The following is a 12430-nucleotide window of genomic DNA, read 5'->3' on the forward strand; positions in this document are numbered from 1 at the left end:
TTCCGTTAAAGAGCATACATAGACTTTACTCAGCCCCCTAGAAAGTACCTTTTTTATTTTGCCTTGGGGTCTTTCTGTCCTGTCTCTGACTCTCTTGGTATCTCATTGATTCATTGTATCTTTCTCTCTCTCCTTTTTTAGGTGTTAGGGGGTTGGGAGGCGGGGGGCAGGTAGGGAGGAGTACTCAGTGTCTTTAAATCTTGGACTTGCATTCTTGTTGAAGTTGTTGTTGTTCTTTCTTATCAAGTAGTGTTCTCAGAACATCTTCATTACAGGTATTCTTCAACACTTCTCTACATGCATTGCAGAATGGCTATACCTTGCATTCACTGAAATAACACTGTTCTCAAGATAGCAAGCAAGTTGTAGTTCTTGTTTCGTCCCTAAGCCCTAGTCTCACATTGATCTTGTAGTCTTCCTTTGTCTCTATCAGGGCTTTGTGCCCATAAATCTTTAAAAAAATTATTTCTAAATTAAATATTTCAAATATTCGCGAAAGCATAAGAAGGTAATGAGATTAGCCTCCATATACCCAAGCACTGATGACCTCTTCGGTGCTGGAGGTCTCAGCATTGGCCAAGCAGCTGGGGTATAGCCCACAGGGCCTTCTGGCGGTTGGCCAGGCCCTGCCAGTGGTGCTGGGAACTTAGCAATTTTGTGTGTCGAGGTATTTTTTCTGGGGCTTTTCACATTTTTACTCCTCAGTGGCAAGTGTAGGGAGATGGGACAACTGGACTTTGTAGGCTCTGTTGGCTAGTAGCCCAAGTTTTCTTTTTGCCTTCTCTTGTTCTTATACCGCTGCAGTCTCTTCATGGGTAAAATGGAAATGATTATTCATTTATCCATTCTAGATATGGTCTTTATTCTTAGAACTCACACTTAGGTAAAGGAAATGATATATTAGTAAAATAGAAAACAGAGAGATAGGCTGTCTGAGAATTTAGAGGAGGTAGAAGTACTTCTGGCTGGACAAGTCTGGGAAGGGTTCATGGAAAGGGGGAATTGGAGACAGTCCTTGATGTGGAGTTGGATATGGGGAGACCAGAGGAGTAGCAGACACAGGCAGAGAATACATCGAGGCACAGAGGTGAAGAGAAAAGTGTACATCATAGGGGTTCCGCTTTCCTCCTGCTCATAGGAAGTGAGAGGTCAAATGAGGTTACATCTTTGGAGTTCTTTGAAAGAAAAGGCCACCAGCATATGTACGTGTTAATATCCTATCAATGGAGGACCTCACAAACCCCGTCTGTGCAACAGGGTGTGTGGGTGCATGGAAAGACCCATTAAGGCTGCAGTGGCCGCCTCACTAATCCCTGGTTGCGGGGCTACCACAGCCTACATGTGTAGGTTATGCCCTGTGCTGACACCTGCAGAGTTAACGGATGGGGCTAAAACCTAGCCAGGCTCTGCTAGCAGAACTGGTCCAGGCTGTTTCTGCCCTGAGAAGCACCTTGTTCTGATTTGCCAAGGGCATCATGAGGGCTCAGAATCTGCTTCCTTTTGTTTCCTAGTAGTGCCTACATATCATGGCCAAATATTTAGGATCTCACTGCAATATAATTTGTTAAATGACTTCCTTTAGCCATCTGTAGGGACTCAGTCATCATTTTGAAGACTGGCTTGATATCAAACATTTGCAGAAATTCAGAAGGACATATTCTCCTCTCTCAGTTCCATTTTTGCCTTCTGTTCTCCCTGCCACCAACTCAGGTTGAATGCTCAGAATCCCTCCACCACAGGTGAGGATGAGACAACTAAACTGCTCAACACCTACCTCCCTGGGTGACCTGAAGTGCTCAGGGCACTGGACCCCACCCCTGCCCCTTCAGTGTCAGGGGCTTCCTGTCCCTTTGAGGCCATCTTGCTACCTGTGTCCTGGTGACCCCCCTGTTGTTGCTGTTGGTCCTAAACCTTTCTGGCACTGTTTCCTTGCTTCTCTGTTCCTTTCTCCCTCATCCTAGTTGGCTTAATTCTGGAAGGTCAGAGATTTGTTAGAAGGAAAAGGAGGATTACAGGTGAGGGAGAGCCAGGAAGGAAAATGAAGGAGGACGATAGGGAGCTACATAGCAGTAGAGGCCAGGAAAGTAGTAATACAGGCAACATTTGCAGTTCCACTGGGGGTGAGGGTGAAACAACCAGAATGACGTTTCAGGGACAGAAGCGTCTCTGTCACCACCATCTGCCCCAGTAACAAGCTGACCTTGCTTTCCTCAGGTGTCCTCATGACTTCCCCTGCAGACCATGTCTTTGATCCTCTTTGCCTGTGTGGTGAGGGTGAGGGATGGACTGCCGCTCTCGGCCTCCACTGACTTTTACCACACCCCGGATTTTCTGGAATGCAGGCGACGGCTCAAGACTTTAGCCTTGCGACTGGCCCAGTACCCAGGTCGAGGTTCTGCGGAAGGACGCGACTTCAATATACAGTAAGCAAGCGTGTTCACTTTTCCAGAACATCTGCAAACTTTGGTTTACTTTTAACCATATGTCAGGGTAACATTAGGCTGATCACACTGTGTGTTTAGAGTCGGTCTGCTGTCAGCCAGTTGTCTGAGGTGGTGGGTATTTACAGCCGTAGAATCAAGGGAGCAGGATTGCCCTGCCCCTGCTCGGAGCATGCTGCTTCCACTCTTGCCCTTCTGTTAGTGGGGTGCTCACGAGCGTCAGGAGACTTGGGTTCAGTCAGTTTTCATGCCTTTAGTTTGGTAGTTTATTCTGCCTTAGATGGGGGGGGAGTCTAGATTATAACATCGGGGAAGGAAAAGGACGAGAGTGGGAAAGCCAAGAAAATAAAAAGACTCATGGTTCTTTTTTTTTTTTTTTAAAGATTTTATTTATTTATTTGACACAGAGAGAGACAGCCAGTGAGAGAGGGAACACAAGCGGAGGGAGTGGGAGAGGGAGAAGCAGGCTCCCAGTGGAGGAGCCAGACGCGGGGCTCGATCCCAGAACGCCGGGATCACGCCCTGAGCCGAAGGCAGAGGCTTAACGACTGAGCCACCCAGGCTCCGCAAGACTCATGGTTCTTGCCTTTAGTTTTTCCTTTTTAAATTTTTCACCTTTTTAAAAAATTTTTAAATTTTAAAACTTTTCTTATGTAACAGCAGCAGGGGAGTGAATAATGAACACAAGTAGGTCCCTTTTCTTTTTTTTTTTTTTTAAGATTTTATTTATTTATTTGACAGAGAGAGAGACAGCCATCAAGAGAGGGAACACAAGCAGGGGGAGTGGGAGAGGAAGAAGCAGGCTCCCCACAGAGAAGCCTGATGTGGGGCTTGATCCCAGAATGCTGGGATCACGCCCTGAGCCCGGAGGCAGATGCTTAACGACTGCACCACCCAGGCGCCCCATGCAGGTCCCTTTTCTGAAGGAACTTAAAGTCTCATAAGGAAACAAGAGCGATATCTAACTGAATATAATAGAGTGAGGAAAACGCTCCAGCGGAAGTAGGAATCAGGTGGTTCCAATAATCCTAGTAATGATGGCTGGTGTTATTCAGTGTTTTCTATATGGCAGGCACTATCCTAAGCGCTTTCTTGGCTTGTGAGGTGGGTGATAGTATTGTACGTGTTTACAGAGGAGGAAAGTGAGGTTAAGGGAGTTAGCTGAGGTTGTGCTGTTCCTATCTGGTAAGGCCAGGATTGGAATGCAGGCAGCTGGGCCGCAAGGACTGCTCCTCATGTGTTATATCATTTCTTATTCTAGGGCTTAGAGCAAGAAGCCATTCTACAGGAGGGATCAGGGGCTACGGAGGGTTTGAAATCTCAAAGTGGCTTGTCGTAGATTTTACATCATTGTTTTCCATTATTTAGGCCCTCACTTACCAAGTCCTTCCTGCTCCCCTTGAACAGTACATTTTTAGTTGACCTGATAAGATGGGGTCATTTTAGGGGATTTCAGCTTCGGAATCAGAAAAACGAGAGAAGTCCCGGCTTGATTCCAGACCTAGTGGTGTGGTCAGGCGAGAAGGGACCGGCCTGAAGGGGGCGCCAGGTGGCAAGCACGTGCAGCTGTCACCCTGTGGTGTGGGTTCCAGGTGCTCAGGAGCAGAAACTGAGCTGCATCTGCCTGCATTTGTGGCTCCTTTATCTGGGTGCCTGAACCCACCTTCCTCCCTGTGCCTTCCTCATTATGCTGAGTATCTAACATCCTATGGGAACTTGGTGCTGAACTGCAAATAGGAAAACTTTCCTCAGATAAGAAAAAGAAAAGAGGTCTGTGACTTCAAATGACATTCTGGGTGCTTCAGTAGTTTTTTGAAAACTGGCATGTAAAATGTTCTGTTCATTCGTGTTTTGGATTAAATAGTCACCATTATTTTCACAGCTGAAACAGGCTCCCTCTTCCCCCCGCCCCTGCACAGGTGAAGGGTACTGTAGCTCATTTTACAGTTAAGGAGTTGAAATATTTTCCCACACTTACCATTAACAAATTACAACAACAGGAATGTATTCTCTCACAGTTCTGGAGGCCAGAAGTCTGAAATCAAGGTGTCGGCTGGGCCATGCTCTCTTGGAGGCGCTAAGGAAGGCCCTTCCCATGCCTCTCTGCTACCTTCTAGTGGTTGCTGGCAGTCCTTGTCATTCCATGTCTTATAGAAGAGTTACTCCAGTCTCTGCCTTCTTGGTCACATGGCCTTCTTCCCTCTGTCTCTGTAATGAAATTTCACACCAGTATTGGATGGAGGCTTCCTTAATCCATTATAACCTTATTTTGTCTTGATTGTATCTGCAAAGACTATTTCCAAATAAGTTCATATTCGTAGGTACTGGGAGTTAGGACTTCAACATATTTTTTGGGGAGACACAAGTTAGCCCACAAATAGAAATACTCCCATCCCAGAGAGACTTAAGTTCTTCTGGAAAGTTCCTTGTATAAGGAGGAAGTTATCTTTTTTTTAATTGACAAAGTTTTTATATAGAGACTTCCAATTGTGAAAAGATAGAACAATATAACCTAAAAACTTTTTGCCAGAAACATCCTGAAATGTGGGTAAATGTATATGAAAAATTGTTTTAAATGTGTAGCTGAGCTTGAAAGAAAGAATTCCTGAGGTGCTAGAAATGAAGGGGAACAAAATGTTAGGGTGCTAAGTGTGTGAGCTGACACTGAGGCTCCTGGGTAACCAATCATGATAAACTCAGGACTTGAGTCTCAGCACGCATAAAGGGCTCTGGGTTTATGTCGGCAGAGGTGTTGGAACAAGACCCACACTTGAAGAAGGCATTCTTGTCAGGCGACAGCCCTTGTGGAGTGGTGATAAGTGAGAAATAGTTGCCTACCAGTACGGGAGCTGCTCATTTCTACTTGGCTTTGAATGGGAAGGAAAAACAAAATCTCTTCTAAGACATTGAAACCCTGCTTCTGTGCCTCATGTAGGATTGGGGTTTAAGTTTATTCCCCCCATGGTCTAGAAATTCCTAAGCCAAGGTTCAATGATCAGTCTTGGTTCCAGACTGATGACACTCGTGGAGTAGCTGGCCAAAGCAAATGGAAAAGCGCTCTGGAAGGAGTGTGCCACAACTCAGTCGTTGAGAGAGTCTCACAGAAAAAAAAAGTTCCACACTGGTGCCCTCTCACCAAAAATTACAGAGCACCAAAGGAGCTCTTCCACAACGTGTGGGAGTCAGTAGACCACAGAGAGAAGAACTCGAGTCCCCGAACCTGAAATGATAACACGACAGTCTGAAAAGTAGTAGAAGGAGAAAACTCCGCATCAGTTTTATGAGACCAGAATAACCCCAATACCACAACCAGACGGACACAGCACAAGAGAGGAAAATTATAGGCCAGTCTTAACTTCGCATAGACACAAAAGTCCTAAATCAAACATTAGCAAAGTAAATCTAGCAGTTGTGTGTATGTGAATATATACAAACTACACCTTTATTTCAGGATGCCAGGATGCTTGAACAATAGAAAGCTATTGATGTTGATTATTTATTTTTTTATTTTTTTATTTTTTATTTTTTATTTTTTTTAAAGATTTTATTTATTTATTCGACAGAGATAGAGACAGCCAGCGAGAGAAGGAGCACAAGCAGGGGGAGTGGGAGAGGAAGAAGCAGGCTCCCAGCAGAGGAGCCTGATGTGTGGGACTCGATCCCACAACGCTAGGATCACGCCCTGAGCCGAAGGCAGATGCTTAACCGCTGTGCCACCCAGGCGCCCCTATTGATGTTGATTAAAAAAGAAAAATATTTTGCTCTATAGATGCAGAGAAGTCTGAGGCTACCTCTCCCTTGTGGAACATGCATCCCTCATGCAGGAATCAAAAAGAGTGATCACACACTGTCAGTGACAAATAACTGCTCTCTAGTTTAGAGGAAGGACAAGAAGGGCACAGGGCCAGGTAGGCCCAGCTGAAGAGACAATACACACGCAGCAAACGGCTACAGGGCTGTTCGAAGCCAGGCAAGGGCAGGGCATGGGCATGGCTGTGTCTGAGTATGGGGCCGGAATACAGGGGTCTGCTCCCTGCTAATGCAGATGTTGCCCTTTTGTTTCAGTTTTTCTTCTTTGCGGGATGTGGCTTGCATGGCTATCTGCTCCCGCCAGTGTCCAGCAGCCATGGCCTTCTGCTTCCTGGAGACCGTGTGGTGGGAATTCACAGCTTCCTATGACACCACCTGTATTGGTCTAGCCTCCAGGCCATACGCCTTTCTCGAGTTTGGTTTGTAACCTTCTTTCTTACATATTGCTCTCTCTTACAGCATTGTATGTGTCGAGCTAGATGGTTTAGATTTGGCTTTGATGATCAAGGAAAACCCCTGGACGTGCTATGACATGTCCCTGGAGGTCAGCCTGGTACCCTGAGATTTCACAGTGATTGAAGTGGCCCGGAAAGCTTCATGGCTTAGCACTAGCTTCCCATCTCCTCAGAGCCTGAGGCAGGGTTGGGGAATGGTGAAACCTGTTTTGGTTATTCCCCATAGTCCTCTGAAGCAGTGGTCCGCAAACTGTGGTCCGAGGGCCAGCTGCCTGTTTTTGTAAATAAAATGGAACACAGCTACTCTCATTCTTTTACGAGTCGCCTGTGGCTGCTTTGCCCCTCACCAGCTGAGTTGAGTAGTTGTGACAGAGACCATATGGGGCCTAGAAGCCGAAAACATTGACTACCTGGCCCTTTAGGAAGGTTTGCCAACCCCTGTTCTAGAAAAAAAGTATTACTCAGCGGGTGGTATGTGAACCTGTTCACCTACCCTGAGATAGGTACAGAACGAGAGAATAAGTGTTTAGGAATTCATACAGTAATTTGACATTCCTGCAGTCTTTTTATTGCATTTAATCAGTCTGTATCCATTTGGAAATAAGAAAAACTGGCTCTTCACTCAGAAGGCTGAGAAATACTGCTCTGGAAGAGATTAGTTTTTTCCTAGGCATTGCCAGAGAGGCCTTGTAGAGGCTTGATAATTATAGTGTATGCTCTGTTACTCTCAGGTGAGTCAAGTCATCCTGCGCCCTTGGGAGAACAGGAGCTGAGGTGGGGGTTGGGGGGCCTTCTGTGGCCTCTGTGTAGACAGCTGCTGTCTCTGCGATGCTATCGAACGAGGGGCTGGCCGCAGTTGGTGGGTGCAGAGAAGCGTTGCCACGTGTGCTTTCTGGAACTACTGCCAGAGCCCTCAGACTCCCTCATGTGGCCCACCAGCTGGTGCATTTCTTTGTCACCCAAGAGGTGCTGGGGAAGTCCCTGGGACGCAGGCCTCTGCCTGGTAGACCTGTGACACAGACAGAAGGTTCTCCCCAAGCCTCACTATGAGGCCTCGTTCACTGCTGCTCTGAGCCCCACTTCTTCCTGCAAAGAGGGCACGCTAGCCCCGGACAGACCACAGCTGTGGCGTCCCTTGGCTGTCAGTCCATTAGCAGCTGTGGGCTGTGTTCTTCACCCCCTTCGGCTCTGCATGTGCCTAAAGGATCTGATCTGTGCCTGACCTGACAGCAGACCCTTCCCCAGCATCATGTTTGCTCCCTACTGAGTGAGAGGAGAATATAATAGTAGGTATTCTAGGTATGCATTATGCATCATTTTGCTTTGCCAATACGTATGAAACTGTACTTCAAATACTAACTAAAACTTGGTAATGGGTTAACACTAAGAAATATAAAATAATTAAAACCAATACCTTTCAAATATATAATCTCAGTTTGTATAATATATTCACATTTATCTGTGATTTTTTTTCTCACATGCCTTTTTTTTTAGGGTAATTAGTTCAAGAATAACTGTCTCCCCTTTTTAAGCTTTGAAACATTCTGTGAATTGCCCTGGATTGTACTATCAGCAGTGGCTGAGCTAAGACTCAAGCCCCTATCCCTTGACTCCCTTATCACTGAGGTTCTGGAAAGCATTGTTCCCTTCTCCGTAGACACTCATGTTTTAAGTATTATGCGCTGAAGAGATTGGTGAGACCAGTAATGACACATAGTAATCGTTTGACCTTTGGGTATATCTTGACACTCTGGCTGACTTACTAGCTGGCTTAGAAATGTAAACTTCATTTTGCACATACTGTTCTATGATACCCATTCTGATGCAGCTGCTTAACTTGGGTTGCTTTCTTTTTTGCAGACAGCATCATTCAGAAAGTGAAGTGGCATTTTAACCATGTAAGTTCCATTCAGATGGAGAGCAGCTTAGAAAAAATTCAGGAGGAACTGGATTTCCACCCTCCAGTGGTTCTCACTCTGGAGGACACAGATGTGGCAAATGGGATAATGAATGGTCACACACAGATACACTTGGAGCCGGGTAAGTGGTTCACTGCACTCTGGTGTTGATGACGGTGAGGTGACGTTAGGTATTTCAAATGGGCATTGACTTTTTTTTTTTTTAATCAGGGAGGTGTTTTTGGGGGTAGGTGCATAAAATATGTGGGGGAATATATGGACTGATCCTGTTTCCTGGTGACTGTCACGAAACACTTGACTGTTACGATAATGAGTTGATGGGGGAAGGGGGCAACTCATGATGACATTCGGAAGAGTGACTTGGCAGGTTGTTCTCTTAACCTGGGTGAAGTCTGAAAGTTTAAACATAAAGGAAGTCACTTACTAAATTGTATAGATTTGTTCATGCTCTTTCTCTCTCTCGTTTCTCTCTATTTTTCCCTTTGACAGTGAATCCTTATATCATCTCATCACTTAGTACAACATTGCAAATCTCCACTGAGAAACCCCTGTCCCCCTTGACGGAGGGAGGGAAGGGTGGTGGGGATGAGAGCAGGCTGGGCCATAGCTGTGGCTTCTGTTGCTCTCACTGTCTGATTCCCTGTGAGCCCTGGGGACATCCCTCTGTCCCTGTGGTTTACTGAACTGAATGCCCCCCATGACACAGTCTGGCATTAACACCATTAGCTACTCAATACCTAGCATGTAATAAAGTATATTTTTTTTGCATTCCTTGTTACAATTACACACAGTTATACCAATTTTTAAATAAAGTGGATATTTACATCTGAAGCATTTTGTAATGGTGTAAGAACTGAATCCTTCTTTGAAAGCTAGAGCTGTCTACACTATAACAGTCTAATTTTAACAATTTTTATACTAAACTCATTGCTTGAACTTTAAAAGTGGTGTATTAAAAGTGTTCACATTTTTGGCTTAACTTTGTGTTTTGATTTAAACTATTTTGACCAATCATTCCTGTATTGGCTCTCATGCCAACCAATAAGTTGTCATTTATACTGGGAATGGACTTAACTTTCGTAGAAGGAAGACTGAGTATTTAAGTCCCAAGCTGCTGCTTTTGCCTTATGTAAAGATGGGGTAACTTTGTACTATGTAACTTTTGTTTTTTAACCTCTTAGACAAGAGAAACAAAATCCAGAAAATGTCAACTTGCTTATCTTTTTAGGACATTTTACTGTGGTTTGATTCACTCTATTGTCCCGAGGCTAGAATCTTTACAGGTAGCATGTTCTGTTCTAACAGGAACTTTGATAAAAGCTCAGTGGAAACTCTAACATACTAACAAAAGGCATCAGTTGGGTTGTGGGTAGATACTTTTGTGTGTGTGTGTGTGTGTGTGTGTGTGTGTGTGTGTGTGTGAAATGTAAGGACAAGAAGGGATGGTTTTAAAAGATCACAGTAAGAGCATGGCGGGGGGTGAGTCACCATTTAATTGTGTGACCCAGAATCAGCCTTAGCAGGTATCTTTGAAGAGAGAATGATCATTTGTTCTAGAGTTCCAGAAACAGCTTATAGCTCAAATAATCAATGTTTCCCTCCTCTTCCCAATTATTTTAGAATTTAAGAAACTGCATTTGCTGCAAATTGCTTTAGAAGCACAGGAGACACTGAATACTGTCCTTGTTCAGAAGTTGAGAGTTGAAGTATATGATAGAAATGCTATCAGAATTTGACAACCAATTTACAAATAAAGCCATAAATTGCTTTAAATCGGGATTTCTCAATTTAAGTCATATTGATATTTTGTACTGGGTAATCCCTTGTTGTGAGGGGCTGTCTTGGGCATTGTAGGATGTTTAGAAGCCTTCATGGCCTCTACCCACTAGATGCCAGTGACACCCTGTTCACAGAGTTGACAACCCAAAATGTCTCTAGGCCTTGCCTGATGTCCCCTGAGGGGCTAATTGCCCCGACTGAGAACCATTGCTTTAAATAGAAAGAAAATCAGACCTTGAAAAACCTGTGCTTACTCAGAGAAGGACCTCTTTCTGGAAGAACTCATTTCAGATTCTCAGATCCATTCTGTCCTTCATTTCTTGCCTTTTTTGCTCTCTAACAGTAGCTGCTTTTAATTAATACGTTTGTAATTCTGTGTTTAACATACTGAGCCTATCATTAGTGGAGGTCTAGTTAATGTCTTTGTTTATTTTTCTTTCATATAGAAATTATTTTCACTAGACACTTATTTTTTTTAATTGTGAAGCTCCTAATTTCCGAATGGAACCAGTGACAGCCCTGGGTGTCCTCTCGCTTATTCTCAACATCATGTGTGCTGCTCTGAATCTCATCCGTGGAATTCACCTCGCAGAACATTCTTTACAGGTAACTTTTTTATTATAGTTTAAATTAAAGGACCTGTGTGGGGATACAGTTTACTTATACAGTTATTATGCACAAAGATTTCAAATTTTTTAAATTAAAATATGATGTTTATGTTCAGGCTTATTCTTTATAGTCGGTTGAACAAATATGAGACTTGCTCTTTTGTATCTGTTGTCCTCAGAAGCCAAAGGGGCTGCGGAGGAGCTGGTGAGAAATAGCGTGCTACAGGGACATCTGTGGGGCCCCAGGAGTCACTCCAGGGGCCCCATTGCTCAAGAGCAAATTTGATTCTGAGACTTTGAGGTTCAGGCTGTTTCTCCCTCGGAAATGCGGCCTCCTACTCTGATTTATATCATGCAGGCGCCACCTTCCCTGTGGTTTTGTCAGGGAACCGTAGTCCCAGGCAGCCGATTCGCCAGCCTGCTCCAATCAAAGCAACTTTCTATTTCAGTGCTTTCCAAATAGTTTTTCCTAAGTTTTCAAGTATTTAAAACACTTATAAAAAGTGCAGAATCATTGTGGGCATAAACAGAGAGATACTACTTTTAAAAATAGAGCCATAACGCTCACAGCCATGACTGTGGTAGCCCAAGTCCGAATCACAGCTGAGGCTGAGTCTCAGGGGACTAATGTAGGCTGACCTGTGTGGAGAGTGGCAGCAGTAACCGCCTGTCACCACATCCTGTCTTTAGCCAACGTGTCCTGTGGCTCCCACTCTTATTTTTTATGATTATTCACACCCAGATACTGGCCACGCATATGCATGCACTAGAAAAGGTGCCTGGGCCAACAAGATGGTAAAGTAGAGTGTGGTGATATCACTAAGGAGGTAGGCGGTACCTGGGGGTGGGCAGAGTTAGGGAAAGCTGAGTACTGACAGATGAATAGGATTTTGAGCGGTAGTGGTGTTGGGGAGCAATCCAGCTTGGGGGCTTAGCTCAGATGCACAGGGACATGATGGCACGTGGGGTGTCCAGGCTGTTGAAAACAGTTGCATGCCGACCCTTGTTCTGGTAAATAAACAGGGACTTATGTCTCCCCCAGCCAGGGATTTTGTATTATCAACCGTACCAGAGCGAATGAGGTGTGAGGAGCTTCATGTCCTAGTGTTTGCATTCATCTGAATATTCCTTTTGTGTTTCTTACATTTGTTTTAGGTTGCCCATGAGGAAATTGGAAATATTCTGGCTTTTCTTATTCCTTTTATAGCCTGTATTTTCCAGGTGGGTGAAACATTGATATTTTGGTGAGTGGGTTGAACCCCATGGCCTTATTTTGTTCTTCTGTTGGAACCATCAGCAAGTTTCTAGATGTGATTTTGTTCCACCAAGACATGTCACGGACAATACCGGGTCCTTCCAGGAAGTACCCTAGGCCCATCCTGCCCAGTCATCTCATTTTACAGAGGAAGAACATTGGG

General features: G+C 44.6%; 1 protein-coding gene across 3 annotated transcripts in view; it reads left to right on the top strand.

Moving 5' to 3' along the window:
• The window catches only part of SEC22C (SEC22 homolog C, vesicle trafficking protein), a 48999-nt gene that overhangs the window by 33967 nt on the left and 2602 nt on the right, over nucleotides 1-12430 (top strand). For all 3 annotated transcript variants that reach the window (XM_011232805.3, XM_002925599.4, XM_034662155.1), the window contains exons 2-6: nucleotides 2215-2423; nucleotides 6507-6670; nucleotides 8567-8746; nucleotides 10892-11010; nucleotides 12168-12233. In XM_011232805.3, coding sequence (XP_011231107.1) covers nucleotides 2242-2423; nucleotides 6507-6670; nucleotides 8567-8746; nucleotides 10892-11010; nucleotides 12168-12233 — 711 coding nt within the window. In that variant the 5' untranslated portion in view covers nucleotides 2215-2241. The remainder of the gene's footprint in view (nucleotides 1-2214; nucleotides 2424-6506; nucleotides 6671-8566; nucleotides 8747-10891; nucleotides 11011-12167; nucleotides 12234-12430) is intronic.

This window comes from Ailuropoda melanoleuca, chromosome 6 (assembly GCF_002007445.2).
Source record: "Ailuropoda melanoleuca isolate Jingjing chromosome 6, ASM200744v2, whole genome shotgun sequence".
In the NCBI taxonomy this organism is placed as follows: Eukaryota; Metazoa; Chordata; class Mammalia; order Carnivora; family Ursidae; genus Ailuropoda; species Ailuropoda melanoleuca.